The sequence below is a fragment of the Thermobia domestica genome, chromosome 4 (assembly GCF_964235325.1).
Source record: "Thermobia domestica chromosome 4, izTheDome1.hap1.1, whole genome shotgun sequence".
NCBI classification, from domain to species: Eukaryota; Metazoa; Arthropoda; class Insecta; order Zygentoma; family Lepismatidae; genus Thermobia; species Thermobia domestica.
Genome location: NC_137457.1, coordinates 324,655,061 through 324,680,738, shown reverse-complemented (window position 1 = coordinate 324,680,738; position 25,678 = coordinate 324,655,061). Strand labels below are relative to the sequence as shown.

Here is a 25,678-nt window from a genome sequence, read left to right as displayed (position 1 = left end):
CCACAAGTACATTCCATCGCATAGTGTCTCCACAGCAGTGTTGCCACAATTTAAGTTCCAACAATCGTATGTAGTTAAGTAACATTCAACCTCATATTACAAACACATTCAATAACTCGCATCCATTGAGCTAAATGTTATGCAAGATTGAACCCAGCATATTGTATGTATCTAAAACTAATTTCTAGTTTTTAAGTAGGTTAACGTAATAATGATTTGAACACCCCAATCATTTAAATAAATATAAGAGGCACTAATAGCAAATCACTGGTTCGTGGCGAAAAATAATTAATTTTCCAATGATCATACACAAATTCACTATGTTAAAATTTAGAAGAAAATGAAGCAAATTATTCAGTCGTATGAAATTAAACCATTGCTCTTTAAGGTGCAAAAATATTGGAGGTTTTTGTATTAAGTATACACTGCTCAACTGGTGACAGCAAAGAGAGCAATATGTGACTCCCACATCATAAGTTCATTTGAAATTTTATCCATAATAGGTTACAATAAGTTGAAATCGAATAAACAACTTTGTATGCATATTATATTATCGACGATTAATTCACTGCCTGAATAAGAACTTGTAAATTTTAATTTGAAATACTAGTAATGCTTAGTTCTCGAACGAAAAAGAACCTGCACAATTTATTTATCATCAAATATTCCAATTAACTTCAGCAGATAAAAAAGTACTTAGTACTTTATTCTGAATTGGTTATGAAACATTTCACAGTTATCCCTTCCTAGTTTACCTGGTATAAATTTTGGAAATGTAATATTGTACACTATCTTAATGGCAGGTTCGGAACTAATATCTGCGTACCAAACCACATATGAAAATACGGCAGAAATAGTATCAAAACTCTTGCGTAAGTTAACTTACCAAATGATTATTCGATGATTTAGTTCGATCAGATGGGTTCAATTAATTGTATATAACAAGAAATCAAGAAAAATTAATCAAAAAATAAAATTATTATTGAAATCCTACCCGCACGTCTGCGTATAAGACCAGTATAATAGTCAATCTGTTCGATTCCTCCCATTTATATTTCCTAATAAATTATAAGATTTTGCGACATGGGTTCACGAATTTTCGCGGAAGAGACCTCCTTCGTAGCTAAGCGGGTAGCGTACGCACCTTTGGCGTAGGAAATCGAGCTCATGTGGTTCGGGTTCCACGTTAATCAGTAGCTCCCATCTGATATAGCTTCGCTGCTGAAAGGGACGGTAAACTCAAAATCATTCCAACTCAACTATAAAAGGAAAAGGGTAGAAGTGTAGCAAACGAATATCCTTCTCGTCTAAGAGAAACTAACGAAAGGAACTCTCGATACAATAAAACTAAGGAAAAATATACGCTACAAGAAAAACTTCACACGCAAATATTTTCCTTAAACTGGCTACTTGTTTAAGTAAGACAATTAGAAATGAGTTTGGTTAAAATTTATTTAGGGACACTTAGGCGCGAACCGGAGGACAGTATTGAAATGTATCTCGCAGAAATAGGAATACAAAGTAGAAACTCGAGCCATTTGATTAAGGACAGAAATCTATGAGAACTCTTGTGAACCCAGCATTGAAGCTCGGTTTTCCGTAAGTTATATATTTATTTATATAGCTATCTAGCGTACTCGCATTGTCCTTGTAAGAACCAGTTCCAAATTGTCAATTTCAGACGCTAAAGGTTATCATTAATTTTCGAGTAACCTATCAGTTATTGGTGACACCACCTACTCATTAACTTCTATCTAAACTTCAGATTCATTTGTGCAATTTGAATAGTTTCCACTCTGATTACACTGGGTAACAAATTTTGACCAACTTTATGTTTATCTGATTTCTTTTCTTTCTTTAATATCGTTGGGTGGTACTAATAACGTGCATAACATTAGTTTTCCCGAAATGTCAAAAATCACCTTAAAATTTGTCTTTAACCCTTAGAAATCGGGTAATTTGTCGAATTTTTCTTCCATTTTTCGTTAAAGCGTAATAACTAAGAAACCTTTTACCCTAATACAACCGGTTATACCTTGCTTTCTAAGCAAAGGAACAGGCTTTTAAACTGTGTAAGTTTATTAATATTATTAATAAACTTAATAATTATTAATTAAGAAAAACATCGCAAAAATTATGTTTATCTTTGTGCAGCTTCCTCATAGCTGGTGCACGCATTCTATAACCACTCTATCTTCCTTAGATAATAGAAAAGATATAAGAAAACGAAATGGAGGACATAGACTAACGAGAAAATACATCCTTAATATAATAATTTACTTTTAAAAAGGTAAATGGAATTAGAAAATGCTACTAGATGTAAGATGATAAGCCCCGGAAATATGCAAAATAAATATGAAATCTAAGATTGAACTCGTAACTTTGTTTCCCTGTCTTCGCCTCTTTTACTCGTCTGTGATTTGTAAAGTACTTTCTAGGTAAGTTCGCGCCCCTTTTCTGGAATTTCTTGTTAATAATAAAATAATTTTATTCTTGATTTTCTGATTTTAAGTGAATTCTGATTCTTGTTGAAGAAATTTATATATTTACTTTATACTTTAATGTTGTATAATATTTTATAATCCTAATCTGAGTTTACCGTTTTCCATGTCTTAAACTGCAAAGAACAAGATAGTTTCTTTGTACTTTTTTTTAAACACAAATTCCTTTCATACCTGCTTTTAAACAGATTAGGATATTAAATTAACGGGTAAGAAAAAGTACCATTTCAGTTACGTCTTGTACCTATCCACAGATTCATACTTACTAACATATATTATTAACATCAAATACATATTCCCCAACAATACATGTTTATATATTCACTATAATATATTTCATATCTTAGTTTTGATACACGCATTTTCACCTTCGAATAATAAATAGTATTACGTAATGTCGGAAATTACATTTAATTTCTCACTTATAAGTATTAAAGCTACTTATTTATAGTAAATGACATTAAGCAACACGGAGAAAATTTACGTATTTCCCCTGCGGCGCGTGTAAATCCAACCGCAGCTCGTGCCGATGAAGCTTGGAACGTATAATCGTTCTGCACGTGGACTTTTTTTGTAGTTCTCTCACTTCTCATCTTGTCTATTCTAGTATTTCATTCATTCTCACCAATATAGTCTGGTTTATCCTATGAAACTTTAATCTAGAAATTCAGTATTACATTTTATTTTACATGCAACGAATTGCACGTTTTTGAATTTTGAAAGTCTTATATTGCATATCTTTATTGTTACATTAATTATTTTTTTAAATATGTTTCCTAAATGTTTTATTTTCAGTGAACAAAACATCATTACCATACCAAGCTCTACACGAACTTCAGATTCAGCAAGAAATTTAGAAGAGGAATGTCTCAAATTTCGGGAGTTTGGTACAGGATTTCTTGCGAAATGTCATTTGAAAGACCCCATGTTAACACATACAAAAGAGATAACTCTCACCTGTAACGAGTGCGGAATGGAATTTCTTCGGAAACGTAATATAGAAGATCACATGCTCATACACACAAGAAAGATGCCTCATAATTGTGAGGAGTGTGGTATGGACTTTTTTGAGAAACGTGATTTAGAACTTCATATACTAGCACACAAAAGAGCTAGAGCTAATACTTGTGTAGAGTGTGGTATGCGATTTCCATATAAACGTTATTTAAAGGTACACAAGTTAACACATACCACAAAGAAATCTTATACGTGTCTAGAATGCGGTAAAGCTTTTGGTCGTAAAGGTTACTTAAATCGACACATGCTAACACACTAAAGGGGGCCGACATAGATGTCCGGAGTGAGGTAAGGAATTTACTGCAAATAATTGTATAAAAGAACACATGCTAACACACTCAAATCAATAGTCTTACAATTGTCAGTAGTGTGGTAATGCATTTTCTCATAAAGGTTGCTTAAACGTATACATGTTACCACATTCCGGAAAGGAATTCATACTTGTCAGGAGTGTGGTAAACGGTTTGGACAAAACGGAAAGTTATATCACCATATATTAACACACGTTAGAGGAAAGCCTCATAAATTTTAATAGTGTAGAAAGAAATTTATTGCAATCCGTGACTTACAAGAATACATATTAAGGAACTGAAATTTAAACCTCACAAATGTCAGGAGTCTGGTAAACAAGTTATAACAAAATATAGTTCAAAGCAAAATATGTTAACCCAAAGTAAAAGCCTTACAAGTATCAGAAGCGTCGTAAGGAATTTGCTAGAGAACGTCATTTGATTTCCCACATGTTAGTACTACTAATGGGCAAATTCCCGGGAAGTTTCCCAAAAATACCAATATTCCGGGAATTTATGTACAAAGAAAATTGCATTCTATTCAACATTTTTTCCATCATGGTACATTTATTACTGTTCTTACCACGGGATTGTTTAAAATGTTTTTCTCTAAACGGTATTATTTTATTAATATTTTATTATATTTGGAGAACACGCATAAATGTATATTTACTTGCAATATGTTTTACATTAGTAAATATGTAGGAAAAACATTTTGTATGGGAAATTATAAAATTTTACACGCTAAACAGTTTAAACTTACATGCAAGTGGATTTTTTAAATTTGACCCTACTGCTGATATTATGAACATTTTAAATTTTTATGTTACAAACCAATTAGTTTGGGTACCTGCCACAAAACGCATATCTCACTATTTTATCAACTAGTGATCGACAGTGGATTTCCGGCAGGATAGAAAATAAAAAAATTGGAATAGTCCCGTTTTTTTTCCGGCATATAAATTCCCGAGAAGGAATTTATTTCAATTTACTTTACCTTCCAAATTATAAGAACCATATGACCAATTATTTTATTTTCATTTATTATGATTTGCTTCCAGGTTCTAAATAATTTGAAGGTTAAAAAAATTAAAATTCATTTACTATACTTTATATAACTAACAATATGATCTTTAAGTTCCATTTACGTTTGCACTAAAAACGAGAAAGTGATAAATTACAAAAGTTGAAAAGGAACCAGATTTTAATGCAAAAAATATGGAGGAATAGAGATGGAATACTACCATTACACCCCAAACGACCGTTAGCAAAAGATATCGGTTTGTCTCCAGTCTCTGACTCAAATTTCTGATTAGGTATTCAGAGTTCTTTCACAAGTGAATTAACATATGAAATTTCGATGAATAGATAAGAAGAAAAGTGTGTGGCAACGATACGTGCAAAATTATAAAGATAAGTCAGTATTTGGAAATATTGCGGACATAAATATGTATACGAAATGTTGATAGTCTGGCGATACGTGTGCTTTCTGCAGTTACTCAACCTGTTTTTCTTTTACATTTAAAAATGCAATATGTTTATAATATCAGTAGTAGAGGCAACTTTAGAAATTCCACTTACATCTAACTTTATATTGTTTAGCGGGGTAAATTGTGGACTTACTATACCAATTTTTCCACATATTTACTTGCATAGAACATAATATAACAAAATATACATTTATGTGTACTCTCTAAAAATGTAAAAGATTTTTATAAATTAATACCGTTCAGAATATACAGTTTACAGAATGCTCTGGAGACACGAGTAATAATGTACTGTGATAAAAAAAAAAGTTTAACTTCGTAAACATAATATGGAATAGAATGCAGTCTTTCTTGTGATTGTACATAAATTCCCGGAACATTCCCATTTTTAGGAATATTCCCCAGAATATTCCAGATGAATATCTTCCCGGGAATTTGCCCATCACTAATATCAACATATACACTTACATATTTATGTCCACAGTATCCGCAAGAAATGGACATATCTTTAGAATTCTGCACGTAATATTTCCACACACGACCTTTCTTCCTACCAATTTCTCGGAATTTCAAGCGTTACTTCAGATGTAAGACAAGCCCGAGTACCTATTCAAAACTTCGAGTCACAGACAGTAGACAGACCGACGTTTATTACTAACAGTGGTCCGGCGAAGTATTGATAGTACTTCGTCTCTATCTCTAGAAAATTTTTACAGTAATTTACAAACTGATTCCGTTTTATCATTTGTAATTTAGTACTTTGTCACCTTCTAGTACAAATGGAAATAGAATTTTAAAAAAAAATCTTATTATGAATTAGTTATATAAAGTACAGTCAATGAATTAAGCTCCAAATTATTTAAAACATAGAAGCAAATGATGATAAATTAAAAGGAAGTATTTATCCGTATGGTTCTTATAATTTAGAATATAATGTAAAAGTATGAAAATAATTTCTCTCCCAGGAATTTATGCTTGGGAATTTATGCTTTTCCCTGGGCTATAAATTCCCGAGAAGGAATTTATTTCCTTTTCTTTACTTTAACTTCCAAATTATAAGAACAATATGACTAATTACTTTATTTTAATATATTATGATTTAATTCTAGGTTTTAAGGAATTTGGAGGTTGAAAATTTTAAAATTCTTTGACTGTACTTTATATAATTAATAATATATTTTTTGTTCCAGTTTCATTTGCACTAAAAAGTAAGGTAATTCTTTAGAATTGGGGGGCCAAAACTAGCTAAAATTAGGATGATTTACGGAAGAATTGAGTTGATAGCGATGTTCAAGTAGTTAAGAAAGCATCGAACACCTTGTTTTAGGCAGTAGGGGATTTATACAAAACGGAAAGGTAAGTGGAAATGATTTATGTGAGAAAAGAAAGTGAATTGTTGGTAACGAAGATAGAAAACAACGTGCCATGCGGGGCTCTAACCCACCTTCATTCGCTAATGCTCGTTCTGCAACGCTGTCTGAATTTAATTTTGGTAACGTAATTTAACGTATGAAACCATAAAACAAGCGCATCGGAATAGAATATCGCAAAAAAGTAGGTGCAAATCTGTCCCCAATGCTAAAGAACAGCCAAACCTAGCAAAGTACTAATTTACAAATGATTATAAGGAACTATTTTGTAAAGTAATTTAGAATTATGTAGAAATAGAGATGAAGTACTATTAACAAACCCTGAACCACCATTAGTAATAGACGTCGGTCTGTCTCCTCTCTCTGACTCGAATTTCTGAAGTAGTATCCGGACTTCTTTTACATGTGAATTAACGTATGGAATTTCGAGTAATAAGTAGAATGATAGGTCGGGTATGGCAATATTAAGTGCTAAAATATAAAGATAAATAAGTATCTTGCAAATTTTGTGAACATAAATATTTATGCGCAAATGTTGGTAAATTGGTGAGACATGTATCTTCTAGCAAATACCCAATCTAATTAGTTTATAACATTTATAAATTAATGTGTTTATAATATCAGCAATAGAGTCAAGTTGAACAAATCCGCATACATATAAATTTAAACTGTTACTATATAATTTTTTTCACACATATTTAATTGATAGAACTTATTGTAAATAAATATACATTTATGCGTACTTTCTAAATATAATAAAGTGGTAATAAAGTTACATAGTATCGTTCAGAATATACATTTTAAAGAATCATCTGTGGACAACAGTAATAATATGCTGTGATATAATTATTAAATCAAATTTGAAATCATAATATAGTAATAGAATGCAATTTTCTTTTTGATTGAACATAAATTCTGGGATAAATTCCCATTTTGGGAATCTTTCCAGGTAATATTCCCGAAAAATATATCCCGGGAATTTTCCCATCACTAGCTCTTACCAACCTTCACTCGCTAACGCTCGCTCGACAATACTGGTGAATTAAATATTAAACTTTGTTCGGACGTCCAAGGGCAATTCTGTTGTATATGTAAGCCAAACGTAACCTCACCTAACCTCTCCCCTACCTCACGATGTAACGTAAGGAACCCGAAAGTCAGCTAAAAACGTAGGAATTGAAAAATTATAAATTTTAATAGCGTTTATGAGAGTTTGCTCGAAAAGTATCGGACGTCGCACTTCGGAATAAATGCCCTTCATTCCACCATTTCATTCATCTCTCACCATCACCGTCTCCTTTAGTGTAACCGGCATAATCGTGGGATGTAAGACGTAAGGATTTCATTTAATTTTTTAAAAAATTAAACCCATTTAGCCCGTCACATAAAAGAGGGATGAGGTCCCTCGGCGAGCACACTATCCAAAGGCTGGTATGAATGAGGAAAAACTCACTCAAGATGGCTGGCCTGAAAAAGCCATTGCATTTCGTCCGAGTGTTCTACTGAAAATCGAACCCGGAGCCGCTCGACCCGAAGGCGAGAGCGTTAGAGACTGCGCCGCGCGGAACCACTTTAACATTATATAAGCGACCACACGCCAATAATAAACGTATTAAACAAAGATAGTATTTAAAATGGATGTAGAATAATTAAAAAGTTCTAATTATTTCTCAATTAGCGTTTAAATACCGCATATGTGCTGTGTCGGCGGACTACACAAAAATGGAAAAAATTCCAAAATCTACAACATTTGGTTAGATTATGCAACATTAATTAGTTTAGGTTGAGATGCAAGTCAGTTACCTTCAAGACGGAGAGGTGTAAACTTGTACAATTTGGAATAAGAAATTAGTATTTGCGTATAAATACGGCATCTGTATGTATGGCATAAAAATTGCGGTGAAAGAAAAAAACGATCTGCTCTATGTAACCACTAAAAAGAAAATACTATCTAACAGAATCCAGAGGGGAAACAGGGCGAGGCGTAAGGCCTGCACGATAGCTCAATGGTGCGTCTGGTGGGATCAAGTGCGTCAAAGATTTGTGTACGTCCGAAGGAGGGGTAGTAAAAACTGGTGGGTTTGGCACCGATAAAAAATTCAATAGCACTTGTCATGATCTAATACTAGTAACACTTCACGTGTAAACTCGAAATACACCTTCTGTACACTTTGCACAAGTACAATACCGTATTGGTCGTAATTCTTTAACTCTCAAATATCATACGTCCTAACCTTGACATATACGCACGATTTTCACACCACCTTTTCCGCCACTAAATCATAACAAATGTATCTATCCTCCGAACTGTCGTTTCTGCCTGCATATACAGCGCTGTTTACAACTACAACCGCCTTCTTAATTTCAGCTGCTTCCGTGAGCTGATTTTCTTTCACTCGTCCTCACAAACCAAAATAAATTCTTCAATTCACTCGGTAAATTTCCTAAAATTGGTCCAGCATACGGCACTTAAATAAAATTGTATTAATACTATTTTCCGTGTTGGTTTGCTTGTGGCTGTTCATTCATTCATTACACTATTTTTTACCCACTAATTTCATTCTCATCTAAAGTGTTGCGCGGGGCAACACGATGGGGCCTCACTTGGCATGGATGAGAATCAAAAGGGCCACAAGTAATTATTGTGCAAATATCGTATTCCTTTCCCAGATTTTATTCCTCCTCCAAATAATTCGCGATACGACAATATCCCGTTTGGTATAAGTCAAGTTCAAGAAAGCCACTAGGAGTAATAGTTAAACAACCTTATCCAATCTGTGCTAGGTGGCCAATAGGAAATTAGAGTATTATTTAACAGACAGGTAGGATCGAAGCGGGTCCGCGCGGGTGAGCTTATGCTTGTAAGTTTTGACTAATAAAATACCATAAGTAAAGATTTTAAAGAATATTTATAGTTTCGAGAAGATAAAAGTACATCCTTTCAATGACTACTACAAATAGTTTCATGGGTTGAAAGAACTAACATATGGAGCAAAAATGTCTTCACAGCCACAACATAACATTGAAGGCTCGTCCTGCGGGCCAAAATACCAACAACGTACGGCGTTAAGGCATAGTGTCATAAGTGTTAATCACAAACTATTTTCATTTTTTAAACATATTTTTCAGCCTATCGTAATGTAAGCCAAGCATACATTCTGTTTGTTTTGCAATATTCAGGCAAATCACGATAGAACTTCTATAAAGTAACTGGATGGCGTTTCTTGGCAAATATCCAGTTCATCCGAGTATTTTAGGCTTAGTCTGGTAATAATGCTTGATTCCCTTACTGAATATATTTATGAAGGAGCATATAGAGGCTGAAAGTGTATTTCAAATATAATACTAGTCGTACGGTTTTCTTTTATTGTTTAGGTTCTACGTTATATATTGCTAAATTTAATTATAAAATTTCGGAAGATCCTTAAAAAGTGTTTCCGTGAAGTAATGATATTCTTATATATATATATGTATATATACTTCCCTGGACTTTCGTGATCAATGTATGATAATTATGTTAATTATGTTTATCTATTATACTTCCTAAGTGTGTATGTGATATAAAAATAGGCCTCAATGGTTCTAATGGAATTTTCTTTTTCAGTTCCAATGATAGACGTAATAAATTAGATTGGCTGTATTAAATAATCGAAATTTACGAGTATATGCTATTTAAGCAAGTGAAATCAAATATCCTATCTGCAGCAGAAATAAATATGACTCATCATAAATATATTTTTAAGGGGCCCAAGCTTCTACAAGAGGATTTTTATTCAACGATTATATAGCGAGCTTCCTCGAGGCGAAGCGTTCAGCGTACAGGCCTTAGACGTGGGAGACCCAGGCTCGTTTCCCCACGATACTCATGTGGTTCGAATTCCCCGTTAATCAATAGATCCATGTCTCATATAGCCTCGTTACTGGAAGGGACGCTAAGCTGAAAATCAAATGAAATCAACGATTATAGTTATCGTTAAATTGTAATTGTAATACCAAAAACAATTTACTTAAGTCGATACTACGTGACCTTTATAAAACTATAATATACTATTGTACAGGTTTTCAATGTACATATAAACCAATGCTGTAAAACAGGTTCTTACCCTGAACAGTCAACGTATATGTCGTTGCTGTGTTAGCTGGTGTAAACTTATTAAAACCTGGAACTAATTGATTGATATAACCTCTTCTACATATCAACTTTCACTTTATGATTTATAGTGGACCAGTATACTTAGAATCAAGTTCGTGAAATTTTTACGTGTTGTGTTTCATACTTTTGGAGTCGTTATGGTTATGCAAGTATATTTGGTTGCTCGTGTGTTGTTTTCTTTTTCTGTGTTATTCTCATATTTAGTGATTATTTCCACATAACATTTGAATACCTTTGCATTTTGTTTTTGCTTTTGTTTGGTTTACTCACTGATAAACACAAAGTTGTACTTTGTAGATATTTTATTGTATTATTTTGGTTAATCACTCTTTGGCAATATTTCCTTCTGATATGTATGTTTTATGCAATAATTCTCATTTAATGGTACGTTATCGAACCGTTATAACGTTTTGAAAGGCTACATTCTTTGAAAAAAAGAAGAATTCAGTTAAATACTGTTAGACGAAAAATAGAAGTGTGTGTTGAAGCACTATTCGGAATTCGTTACGTCATATATTCCAGCTTAAAAATATATTTTTTTCTCGTAGTAGTTTACTACTAGTGGTTTCGCTGGTACAGTTAGGCTATTGAATTTAATCTTAAGGAAACACAATAATCCAAATTTCTTAATCAATTTTATACATGGTTAAAATCAATTTTTACAGATAAGTAAAATTACTACTACACAATGGCAAAATAATATTGGAACAAACGAGTGGCCATTATTTTAAGTAAAGATCGCTTTATATTTCTTTTTATCAAATTGAGTTCTTTTGTTTTGAATATAAATTAGTCTATGTAGCTAATATTGTTTTCTCGAAAAGGGTTCTTTTTTTTCCGTTTGTTCCTTGTAATATATGTCGTGCATAATAATAAGGGTATTTATTTTTGCTTTCAGATTTAACTTTGCTAGTAGGTTGTGTGCCGAAGTTGTCGGGTTGTTAACGACAACATCTTTATAGATAATAAAAGAACTTCGATTATTCGATTGGGCTTCATTTATTGTCAAAATGTGAAAACTGAAATCGATACCAAAGCATGCGATTATAAAATACCAGATGATTCTCCCATTGAATTAGAGCTAAGAAATCCTCTGTCAACATCTTGTGTGTCCTATTTTGAACTGGGAAACCAGCAGATGATAGAACGTTGCGATTTAAGGACTGTAAACTTTCTGTGCTAAGAGGAACTATGGTACCTAAATCTAAGTTCACTGCAGCAAGTGGTAAGCATAATATAACAGCAGATCGGAAGCTAGTTTCAAAAGCCATATGTTTGGTAAAGCGTTTATCTTTTTTTAATTTACCAGTCGAATCTACAATTTCTCAGAGTAACTTGAAATTCTTGAAGAAAAACATTACATGTTCTACACGTATCAAAGAAGAACCAAGTTTTCAGAGATCTGACGTGATTGAGGATAAGACCAAGGAGAATATTGTAGAACGTAATTGCCGACAAGTACATGAAAATTCTAAGGAATTCAGGTATGCACCTCTTAGGAAATACATTTGATATTTCTATATATTTTTTATAACTAGATTAATATATTGAAAATAGCCTAAAATAATTCCAGACAATTAATTACGTAATCCAATAGATAAGCCTTTCTGTGTCTCTATACTAATTTATTCTATTAGACTGTTTGATACGTATTGACTGGGTTTACCTTGAGAACTGTACAATTGCAGTAAATATTGAAAATGTCATTATGTAATTTTAGTTGTTCAATCATTATACATTTATTTTTTAATATTTAAGAAATAATATTATAAATCACTGTTTGATAGAAACTTGCGTGAACGCTAAGTGGTAGAGCACTTACGTCTGATTAGCGATGGACAGTGGTAATATTCCCGGTGGGAAGGAAAATAGAAAATGGGAATATTCCCGTTTTTTTCCCTGGCATATAAATTCCCGGGAAGAAATTTATTTTCATTTCTTTATTTTATTTTCTAATTTATAAGAATTATATGACTAATTACTTTATTTTCATTTATTATGATTTACTACCAGGTTTTAAATAATTTGCAGGTTAAAATATTGAAATTTGTTGACTGTATTTTTATAATAGATAATATAACCACGTTATTAACCACGTAACCGTAACTGTTTCCGTAAGTGTATCAAATAAATAATCAGACTTCATGCATAACGGCTATATATGCCAGAAATGTGCTACACTGAAAAAGCACAATCCACTATTTAAAAATAATATTATCATGCAGGCACGTAGCCAAGGGGTAGGGGTCCGGACCCCCACGTCGAAACCTGAAATCAAAAATAATAAGTTTAAAACTAAAAGAAACCAGAAAAAGCAGAATCAGCATTAAAAATAAAAAGCTAGAGCAAGCATTTGGTTACTCTTTCTTATGAGAAGCTTTGTGTGCAGGGCACGGGGAGAGGACTGTTGCTTTTGTAAATATTTGTTAGAGACAAAATGAGAAAGTTATTGATATGTGGTTTACTGTCAGTTCCATATGACAAGTTAAATAAGCAGTAGCGAACGATATGCAAACTTGAGCACAGAGTTGTCTCCATGTGCCCTACTCATTGTTTCCTCTTCACTCCAGCCTTACGTGGAATGTATTAGCCGAATTACGTGCAATACATGGTGCCGAATGAGCTGGATATCTTGGAAAAGGCTGGGAATTTGAAATTTATAGGAAAGTTACGAAATTCTAAGAACTTCTGCTTTAGTCATTGAAATTTTAAGATTTCGAAAACATAGAGAAGTTCTGTAATAGTGTGGATATTTTTTATAATTTTTCATCGCTTCTCTGCAGTATCAAGCATGTTATTTCAGAAACAGTTTCCTACTGCTCCTTTAACTTTTCATTTGGAACACACAGTAATTAACAGAATAATAGAAAGAAATACTTATATGGAAAGAAAGTTCTGTTAACATTTGACCCAACAGAGGAAAAACGCAGACATTGTAAAAAAAATTACAATACATTATTGGATATGTTTTTTATAATAGTTAATATATCATTTTTATAATATTTTTTTTACAAAATCTTTTTCAATACTTTGTTTATATTTTTTATTCGATATTTCTTCATGGTTATTTATTAAAATAGTAACATAGCCTCCTTTTATTGTCCAAACTACTGTATGTTGCCAGTAAAATAGTTTAGATTCATTTAAATTCCTGGTGTGATAACAACAGTATTTTATGTCACACACACGCCCCTCGCATTACGAAATCCTGACTAGACGAACCAATATAAATGTTGCCAGTAAAATAATTTAGAAGGATCGACCCCTGTTGTGAAACTATAGTACTTCATATCACGGATCCCCCTCCTCCATTACCAAATCCTGGCTACGTGCCTGTACCATGTTAGGATTGCGCGTAACTTACTTCAAATATACCTGACGCAATTTTCAACAGAAAAGTAATTTAATAACATATAAAATCTTTCGGTATTTGTGTTTTCACGGGACACAGTGGCTCTATTTTAAAGCGTTTACCGCTGGTGTGTAGAGTTCTTCGTCCGATTCCGTCAAAGTAAGTGTGTGGTGAATGGTGATGGGCATTGGCAATATTCCCAGTGGGAAGGAAAATAACAAATGGGAATATTCCCGGCTTTTTCCCGTAGAATATAAATTTCCGACAAGGCATTTATTTCCGTTTCTTTATCTTCCAAATTATAAGAACAATATGACTGTTTACTTTATTTTCATTTATTATGGTATACTTGTAGGTTTTAAATAATTTATAGGTTAAAATTATAAAATTCGTTGACTGACCTTTATATAACTAATAATATGATTTTTAAAGTTCCATTCCCACTTGCACTAAAATGTAGCAGAGTACTAATTTTGAAATGATGAGAGGAAACCAGTTTGCAAAGTAATGTAGAAATTATGTAGAAGTAGAAATGAAGTACTATTATTATACCCCGAACCACAGTTATTAATATACGACGGTCTGTCTCCTGTCTCTGGCGCCAATTTCTGAAGAGGTAGTCTGACTTCTGTTACATGTGAATTAACGCACGAAATTTCGAGAAATAGGTAGGAAGGAAGGTCGTGTGTGGCAATGTTACGTGCAAAATTATAAAGATAATTCAGTATCTTGCAAATATTTTGATCATAAATATGAACGCATGCACAAATGTATATATAATGGTGAGACATGTGTCTTCAGCCCGATACCTAACCTAATTTGTTTATTACGTTTAAAAATTTAGTATGTGTATATTAGTACTAGAGTGAAGTTTAGAAAATTCACCTCAAGATAAATTTAAACTGTTTAGTAGTGTAAAAATACGTGCACTTGCTATACCATTTTTACCACATATTTACTTTCATAGAACGTATTGTATGTGAAGTTTCCTTTTATACGTACTCTTTAAATATAATAAAATATTAATAAAATAATATAATAACTTTCAGAATGTACATTTTAAAGAATCCTCTGGAGACAATAGTAATAATATACTGTGATAAAAAACTAATTTAATTTGGAGAACACAAAATTGTACAAAATTTTGTTTGTGATTGTACATAAATTCCCGGAAAGTTCTCATTTTTGGGAATCTTCCCAAGAAATATCTTCCCAGGAATTTACCCATATCTAGTGGTGGACAACATTCTGTCTGCGGGTTTTCCAGGGTACCTTCCTTTCCTTTCATTTTCTTATTTCACCAATTCTTCCATCATTCATTTGCATTAATCATCGCCTCCGTTGCCTAAGGAACATGTCCGTGGGACTTCTGAAACACTTCTATTTAATACAATATTTAAATAGGCAATGTTCAACAATCAATGCTCGAATACTTTAGTTTTTTAAAGAATTTTTTCAGAGACTGCAAATACGTCTGTACTACACACATAATATTGTCATGACACTCGAGCTTCATGGCTAAGTCGTTAGCGCACGCGCCTTTGGCGTGTGAGACCCGGGTTCGATCCCGGTGGGTCCTCATGTGGATTGGATTCCACGTTACTCATTAGGTCCTGTCTCATATACCCTCGCTGCTGAAAGGGACGTTAAGCTCAAAATTGACTCAACGTTATTGTGACACTCTTCTTTCGCTCCGCAAGTGATTCTTTAAATTGGCGTATTGGTATGAATCACTGGGGTCAAATAGGCTGAATTAAATAAGTGATGGATTGATTCGATGTCATACATAATCAATAGCGGCCATCGCAAACTTTCACTTACGAGAGAACACTTTGTCTCATAACTTTATTCTTCTGTTCCATGGTTTCGCGCAAGGTCGGGTTTACGTGGGCTTAATAATCACTGATAATAGTCTGTTCATGTGTCAAATTCATATAGCATCCCAGAAGACTGGCGATATTATCTCCCGGCGGCGGGACGGCTTAAGATTTTAGTGAGAATGGGGAAGAATGGTGTTCTCAATCCATAGACCCCGTTTCGTCTCAGTACTGAAATTATGGATCCAAGTCTTATCCATGGTTACAAATTTATTGTGAATCAGGATTACGCTTTATCGTGGTCATATCTCTTGGAAGAAAATTTTTGTTGCCTCGTCTGATCAATAGGCTAGGTTCGATGCAGTCATTTTCCGGTATTTTTTCCCTTGATAAATAAATAACCAATATTTGTTTGAGTGTAGCATGTGACAACTTGGCGTGCTGTAGGATCTAACGAATAATAACTCTCGGATCAACCTTAACAATGTAAGTTACCTTGGTGTCGTTTGCGCCATTAATGGCGCTGCATATCGACGTGGACGTTTCAATAAAATTCGTCAATGTATTAATCAATTCAAAGCAGATTTCATGGCCTTTTTTACGAACTTCATTAATCTTCAGTACTCAGAAGACTGCATTAGTACGAAATAACACAAAGGGATCTATTCAGATACTTGTAAGTAGAAACAGACGCGAGTTAACACAGAACATAATAATCATCCGAGGGTCAATCATGCGTAAGGGCATCACGCTTAAGGTTTGTTAATCCTCACATATATTTTTTTATTACATGTACTGATTATGTATGGTACTGACTCTGGTTATTATAATTTCTAGTGTATTCATGTAATCTCTGATGTGGCGATTAAATTCACATGTATGCTAACTGGAGGTTCCCAAAGTGTATATCTGGTGCCAGGGGTCGCAGGTTCGATCGCAGGCCAAATAGGTTTGTAGTGGTCAACGTTGTGTCTGTGTGTTTTCTCAGGGTTGTCCCGTATTTCATTCCACCAATTCCTCCATCTTAATTCACTTGTTTTAATTACCGTCTCCCTTAACCTAAACAGCATAATCGTTGGACGTTAAACTAAAAGATTTCATTTTATAAAAGAAGAGAAATAATTCACAATCCACCAATTCTTCCATCATCATTCACTTGGCTTAATCATCGTCTCCCTTAGCCTAAACGGCATTATCGTTGGACGTTAAACTAAAAGATTTCATTTTATAAGAGAAGAGAAATAATTCACATTCCACCAATTCTTCCATCATCATTCACTTGCCTTAATCATCGTCTCCCTCAGCCTGAACAGCATAATCATACGACGTTACACTGTAAGATTTCATTTCGTCTTTGAAGTGCCTTTTTAGACAGTTGGGACTTAACGAAGAATGTTATTTTTACTTGGCACGGTTCGCTGTACAAACTGCATCTACTCTTTGCGTATTGGTTCGCTGCTTCCTAGATTATTATGTAGTGTGTTTCCCACAGGACTCATGATTGATTAAAAAATATTAATTCATTGAATTTCGAACCTTAAATGAAATATTTTTTCCCATTCTTTACCACCAAAATGATTCAAATGCTTTTGTAGAGATTACCATTCCATTTCTGTTACAAGACAAAATGTGTCCAATGTTAATTGTCCTGTAAAATGAAAATAAATTAATGTGAAAATATAAGCTACGTGAAAATATTTAAAAGTTAGTAAAACTAACATAATGAACAATCCCGAAATTTTTCACAGCAAAAAATTCATCCAAATTACGCGTCACAACCTCCCATAGACCCGAGACCTATGAAAGGATAGAGATTCGCAAAAAATTCCCTCCAGAAGCTGAGTGCAAAGGTGACTTAATTGGTCATTCATTTGAAAAGCGCTTCTTTTGCGACCAGTGTGGAAAAGGGATAAAATCAAAAGCGGACTTGAGAAGACATCTGTTTCTTCATACGGAAGAGAAACCATATCCTTGTAAGGACTGTGGAAAACGGTTCAGTTTGAGTGTTTACTTGAAGAGACACCAGTATAGTCATAGTGAAAAGGAAGAATTTATTTGCGAGCAATGTGGAGAAGCGTTTCGTCTAAGATGGAAATTGAAAGATCATATGTTCAGTCAAGCTAGTGAAAAATTTTTTTATTGTAATGAGTGTGGAAAAGGGTTTTATAGGCGATCAGAATTAAAAATTCACATATTTATTCATTTAGATGTTAAACCGTTCATTTGCCAGCTATGTGATAAGGGATTCTGTACAAAAGAAAGTTTGAAAACACACACTTTAAATCATTCTGGTGAGAAACCATGCGTTTGTCATGTGTGTAGTAAAGGATTTATCTGCAAGGGATATTTAAAGACACATTTACTCATTCATTCAAACAGAAAATACATTTGTGAAGAATGTGGCAAGGAATTTTTTTACCAAAGGTTCCCTAACCACACATATGCTTAAGCATGGATACGGCGAGGCTCATATTTGCAAGTTCTGGGAGAAGATTTTCAGCAAAAGCTATCATCTCAAAAGGCACATGTTTCTTCATAGCGACGAAAGGCTTTTTTTTTTTTTTTTTTTTTTTTGTCAGCAATGTGGAAGTACGTTCAAGACCAAGAATGACGTCAAAATACACATGACTAAACACTCTGAGAGAAAACCATATATGTGTCATGAGTGTAGTAAAGGTTTTACCTCAAAACTTCGCTTTAAAAAACCACATGTTCATGCATACAGAAGAAAAACCTTACATCTGCTTAGATTGTGGAAAAGGCTTCATTGTAAAACATTCTTTAGAACCTCATATGCATAATCATACTGAAGAATATTCTGAAGTTTGCGACGTCTGCGACAAAAGATTCATCTCTGGCTATGATCTAAAGATGCACATGTTTAAGCATTCAAGTGAAAAACCGTATTATGCCAAGAATGTGGGAAAGGGTTCACAATAAGACAACATTTAATAACGCACATGTCAGTCCATTCTACAAAGAAACCAAATGTTTGCACAGAGTGTGGCAAAGGGTTCCTTACTTCACAGCTTTTAAAAATACACATGCTCTCTCATACTGGAGAAAAGCCTTATATTTGTCTGGACTGCGGAAAGGGATTGACAACAAAATCAATATTAAAAAGGCATATGCTCATTCATGCTTAGGATTGAAACGTGAAATTTTGAATAATATTCTTAAGTGTACGTTTGAATATATATATATATATATATATATATATATATATATATATATATATATTAAAAGATAGTTTTTATGCTTTATAAGTGCTAGATTGGCGATTGGTTTATATTTTTCTCAAACTATTTGATGACATAAGTAAATAATTTTACTAAGTACAAACCCCACATTGTGAGTAATATAGCTGTGTTTTCAAAGTGAAAATATAGGTCTAAAATTCTATCGTTGAATGTTTGTATTATGAAACATTGTTAAACAAAAAATAATCCAAGGTAAATTTCGATGGATCTGAAATAAAATATTTAAAAAAAAAAATACCAGCAATTTAGTTGTACAAGAATTTGCACTGTGAATGTGTGTCTCGAGCACCTACTTGCTTTTTCATTACTTAGGTATTCTAATGTTAGCAATATATATGGAGGATTGTCCAAATTTATAAAAATATTAAAACTTGTCTTTGGAATCTTCGATTTTTGTTTTATTTATATGCATTGTATGTTTACAAAGTATTTGGAATTTTTCGTGGTAACTACATATTTTTCACTTTTTATTGTGTATAAAACATAAATTAGACAGAGACTTAATTTGTGTGGAGCTATAATAAAATCATCATAATCATCTCATATAAATAATTTTGTAATTTATCTGAGGCTCTCGTTTTCAATTCAATTATTATGTAAGAAAGAGCAAGTGAAATTATCTATAACTTAGATTTGCAGCTGAACACTACGTGTGGTTTCCGCATTAATTCAGAAGAAATAGTAAAATTACTATATTGATCTTAAGATTGATTTATTTGAGAATGGGATTCCTCACCTTTAGACTAATGCAAATCAGTATAACATACAGAAACCCGCCTTATTTTCTTTCACTATCTCTCACAAGTGATAACCACCACAATTTTGTTACAGGATATACTGCCAGCTAGTTGAAAAAGATTCTTTTGAAGCATGATAGTAGATGTAGTCCAACACGTGGATGAACCTGATTATTTCACATACATTTTCCTATATCCTTTTAATATAAAGTTTTTATAACAATGCATTGTCCTTGGTGGTCCAATAGCATAGCCCCATGCTTACCTGTCGAACATATTTTGCTTTAATCTTTGTGGAGTTATATGAACGCTATTACTAAAACATGACGTAACTGAGACGAATAGCATGATTTGTATTCGCTTCATGTAATGCATTTTACAGTTATTTTATATCGATTTTACCATTTAAAATAATACATATCTATTAAGTAGCAATAGAAAGTTCAATATTATTTCTGTTGTGAAACCATCCTCTGTAATTCGACCAATGGGTAAACTACGGTCACACGTACTACACCATAAACTCCATACATGTTCTTGAAAACAGGTTGAATTACCTAATGAGACAGGAAGCACTACGTGGTTCACTGTGGCTGTGTAAATATTCGCAATGCAGAGTACGCAACTGCAAGTGAGTTTCCTTTAAAGTTGGACATCTGCACCTCTTGTATGGGAGAAAACTGAACGGTGAGTTTTGAGTTGGGAATATCTCGCACCATACTCTGCTAGTTTATAAAATTTCGGACAGGTAAAACATGGAGAAGTAACCAACATGATCACCATCCAACAGATCTTCTGATGAACTGTTGAGGAGGAATGAAATTAGACCTTCAAACATGTATTCGCATGATTGTAGTCGAATTACACATATATACAGGGAAGCCGATTTTAATTTTTCCATGGAAACAATACGAAAACGGTTGAACATAAATGAGCCAAACAAAAACTCAAATAGCAAATGCCATTGGGCACGTCGAACGGTGTTGTTGTGGTGCTACGCAGGGCCGCCTCTCATCGAGGCCCAGAGCCCAAATTTTAAATGAAAACATGGGTCAGATGTTATCTCGTTCGATAGGTCTTTAAAAGCTAAAAAGGATTGTGCCAAAGTATTTATCATATCCGTCACTGTTTGCAATGTACGGGAAAATCGTGCTTGTATCAGATAAAAAGACCAGTACCACCAATATGGAAACGGTTAAACAGAAATAACCGAACAAAAACTCAAATAAAAAATGGGACACATATCGAATGGTTTTGTCGCAGAGATTCCAGGACCGCCCTTTTTGCGGATGTAGGGCCCAACTTCGAACTTTTAAATGAAAACATGAGGCGGGTGATACCTCCTTCGATAGTTCCTTAAAAAGTAAAGACGCTGTGTTAAAAAATTGTTCATATGGGTACCGACCGTAAAATGACCACTAAAACATGATTCCTGTATCAGGCAAAACGTCCAATGTTCATAAAATGAAAACGGTTAAAGATAATTGAGCAGAACAGAAATTCGAATAGGAAATTACAGAGGGAATGTATCATTCCACGGCTCGGAATATTGCAAAAGAGGAAACGATGGTTGGAGTAAAAGAAACATAATGTAAAGGACGAAATATATTTCCTAGAAAATTATCACTCCAACCTCCCTCTATAAGTGGGTGAAGCGGGAAGAAACGGGGAAATTTCGAATGAGAACCTTAGGTTTTGCAAACTGAATCTACGCAAAAGAAATATCTGAAATGCGTTTCTGTAAGATAAAAAGTAGGTAAAATTCGTACTAAATGGTACCACCAGTTTTATTATTGGCAATGATTTGGTACAAAAATGAATCAACTGAAATTTGAAACAAAATTGTCCAACAACACAGTATCTAGAACAATGTGTATAACTGTTGGCTTTGTTCAACCATCGTCTGCACGGTATTAGCTTGACTTTTTACGTTCTGTGTCTTCTTGCATGTCATATCAGTACCGAATAATTCACTTGGGATGGATTTGACCTTTAGGCCTGACCTGGGAAAGTTCCTAAGGGGATGTAAACCGGCCTAATCTAGTATGTTGCTATGTTAGAATAACAAAGGACAGCTATCAGCTATAGAAACAGGATGAATCATGCTTTTTTTCGTGTCCTTGTCGTGTATTGGCTAGTTATTTGAACCCCCCAAGCCCCTACCCCTCCTGCGAAGAGCATAAGCGGAACGTATATGTTTGTTGAGATTATTCCGTTAGCAGCTGTTGCAAAGGAAGAAACGTCAAATTAAAGAATGGTATCGTCAATGAATTTATTAGATAAGCTTAATATGCCATCAATGGTACCCTTTATAAAAATGCGCGATTTAGAGATTGGCGTACCATTTCGTATTGTAAACTGTGAGATAATGACAATGATATATGGTAGAAAGGCATGTGTCACATTTGAAGGAGGCGAAAAAGTGGTTTTATCAGGACCTTGCACTGAAAAATTGGAAGCAGATAATGGTGAATTGTTAACGTATTTACAAAGTGGAAATGTATGTTTAACATATAAAAGAATAAAAATTAATGTATCTGGACGTAACATGCACGATCTTGAATTTACTGAGTCGGTATATTCATTGTAAGTGTATGGTGGCATGTAGAAACAAGATGAAAAATGAATTTTCTTCATCGCCCCCTCCTCTTCATGCATGCCTGGACATCTGTATGCATAGTGTCGTTCTTCTGTGTTGATCAGCTACTGGAGTAACACGTCTTTGAGTGCTTGTGCATCAACTATGGATACCAAGAAAGAGTACTTGTTAAATGTGGAATATGGACTTACTTCAATGAAAACCAATTTAATTTGTTTTGGACTGGATATTGATACATCTGTGCCAGTGATTCGTGTTAGTAAAAGACTTGTGTTTGGAGTGGAATTAAATTTGGCAGAGTGGAAGAAACTTGTACATTTGACCCCGCTTGTTACAGACTATTTAAATTCTAAAGTGGAAATTACATTTATAAAATATCTTGGACCAAAAAACGAACTGGTGGTGCGAAAACTATGCGTGAAAAATTAGTGATGTTAGAGAAGAAATTAACACTTCATGCTCCTCGAAACACTGTGTACTTAACTTCAAGTGATTAGCTTTATTTCTTGGAAATACTACTGTGTATTGAACATGCTGTAAAGAAACAGTAAAGTTTGTAGTGTGCTACGTGAATATTTTGACTTGTGTACAGATGCTATTCGCAATCATACAATCGCAATGTCTTTCATGAAGACGACTTGCCGGGATCTATGCATGTGTAGATGAAGAGAGTATTATTAACGGTATGAACATCAGTTTTCCAAGTCTCTCTTAATAAGAACAGTGATGTGAACATTGACGGTGAAAGATTAAAATTGGAAATGAAAGTATTTTGCAAACAAAAACTCATAGATTCAATTATGGCTGATTTATTTGATAGTGTACAGACACAACCGTGATGGGGGAAACCGATACTCAACCTTCGGAGGGTATCAACGAAGTGGACGTCTGTTCATAAAGAAGAAAATTGATTTATACTGAACAGTGTAGTTATAAATTCAAAAATAAAAAAATATAGTGAAAGTGAAATGTTTTATTTGTGTTTTGTGCTCGTTTAATACATTTCAATATGATAGGATTTTTTTATTAGTGTACTAATGTATTTTTACGATAAGAAAATCCTAACATATTTTCCCTGTATACTATAAGTGTTATGTATAGTGATAATAATGAATTCAAATACTTGAAATGATTGTTAAATAACAACTAGTATTTGAAATCATTATTAATATTATTATTATTATTATTATTATTATTAATATTATTATTATTAACGCACTGTCTTAACCCTGCGTTAGTCTGGCGGAAAAAAATACATCATTAGTCTGGTGGGGTGTGAGAAACCCCAATATTTATTTTTATTATAGGGGCTTCATTTTTGATACAAATTCCTCACATTTGCTCTAAAAGCTTTTCTATCGTTACAAATAATTTTGAAAACCAAAGTTTAGAAAAAATGATCACAAAATTAAGTGACATTCAGTGAGATTCATTGTTGTTTGCTTGTCCATAACATTCTGTACAAAGAGAATTGCGTGTTCCAACATAGAAATTTTGCACAAGTGAACCTAGTCTTTCGAACATTGGAACGTGCACATACTACACATCTTCCTTGAGAACACTTTGAACCTGGAGTTGGAACTTCCTCTTCTGTATGATGTTTCCGTTTCAGCTCCACTTGTAGTTTTCTGGGAAGATTGCTCCTGGAACCAGCCCGAAGATTGCGGTGTTCTTCAATCAATTCAAACGCTACCATTTTTAGAAACTTACGTCTTTTTATTTGCTTATTGGTGTTACTCACAAGTATAACGTGTATAACGTTAACTCAAGTGGTACTTCTCTCTTGTTTTCCTGATTGTACCAAGTAAAGATAGGTTATGATCTTTCAGTAGTTTGTTGGCCAGTGGTATGCTGGTGAACCAATTATCTACCGTGACGTTTCTTCCAGAGCCTGTTATTGGTGATACCATTCGCTCTACGATAGATTCCGGAGAATTGCTGATCTTGAACGGTCCATCAGGTTGTTTACCACCATATATTTCAAGGTTTTGCGAATAGAAGACTCTTGAATCTTTAAGAGCAAACATTTTAATGCTATACTTGCCCGGCTTGTTTGGTAAATATTGCCGAAACGGACACCTACTTCTGAAGTTTCGACTTTCTCATCTATTGTTACATTTTCACCGACAGACTAATGTACTTTACACTGCTGAACGACAGATTAAAAAAAACCTTTTTGGTGCAAGTTTATCAACTTGAGATCGCTCTTCTCTCGTAGATTTGTCGTCGAAACGTAAATAAGTGAGTAAGAATCGGAAGCGTTGCAAGGTCATTGTACTCCAAAATATATCCATACTTGTACCATCCCTTGCCCACAAATCATCTAAGTTCACTCTGTTTGCTTTGTAAAGACCTGCCATATACAAAAGACCAATCACAGCTTTCAATTCTACTAATGACGTATATTTTACTTTATATTTTTCATGTCCACCATACTTTTGGGACGCATTGTCTATGAATTTGTTAGTGTTATCAACAATTTTCTCCAGTGTGTCCTCAGTAAGAAATAACTGAAAACATTCCGAAGGACTTTTGCAGTTCTTTGCCACACCTCGTACCCATGGGAGACGTGTTCTTATAATATTACTCGCTCGTTCACTTGTCTTTGTACGTGGTGCTGCCTTGCTCCACTTTGTGGCACCGTCCTTACCTATGTAAAAGTTCTCATTTACACTATTAGCACTGTCTAAATCCACATCTTCTTCAGAAATGGTGTAATTTTCATTTTCGCTAGCACGGTCCGACCAATAATCATTCCTCTCACCGCCCTCCATTGTTTGCAGAATACGCAAGCACTGACGAAACAATAGCAAAGAAATTGTAACGAAAAATTAGCTCTTTCTTATGTTTAGTCCACACATTAAAACTGAACCGTGACTAATCTGGCGGGGTATGTCACACCCCAAAGCCAAAAAAAGCGTGATAACTACGTAACACTTCCAGGACCTATAATTGCAAATACCCTACAAACATCAACAATAAATACTTGCCAGATACACGGATGGACAAAGTTCAGTGTTGCCAAATCGTTAAGAAATAAACTAATATAGTACGACTGGGGTTTGTCAAACCCCAGCAGACTAACGCAGGGTTCA

General features: G+C 33.9%; 1 protein-coding gene across 3 annotated transcripts in view; it reads left to right on the top strand.

Annotated features, from left to right (window-relative positions):
• Window positions 1-21,825, top strand: part of LOC145684415 (uncharacterized) — a 29,065-nt gene extending 7,240 nt beyond the window's left edge. Inside the window, exons 2-4 of one of the 3 annotated variants that reach the window (XR_014131299.1) lie at window positions 3,297-3,806; window positions 11,717-12,302; window positions 17,736-21,761. Coding sequence is in view for 2 of the 3 variants with exons in the window: in XM_081756742.1 (XP_081612868.1) it covers window positions 3,297-3,777 (481 nt within the window). In the remaining variant the exon portion in view is untranslated. Of the gene's footprint in view, window positions 1-3,296; window positions 3,807-11,716 lie in introns of all 3 variants that reach the window. The other 2 variants (XM_081756742.1, XM_081756743.1) reach the window with 2 other exon arrangements.
• Window positions 21,826-25,678: the final 3,853 nt, after the last annotated feature.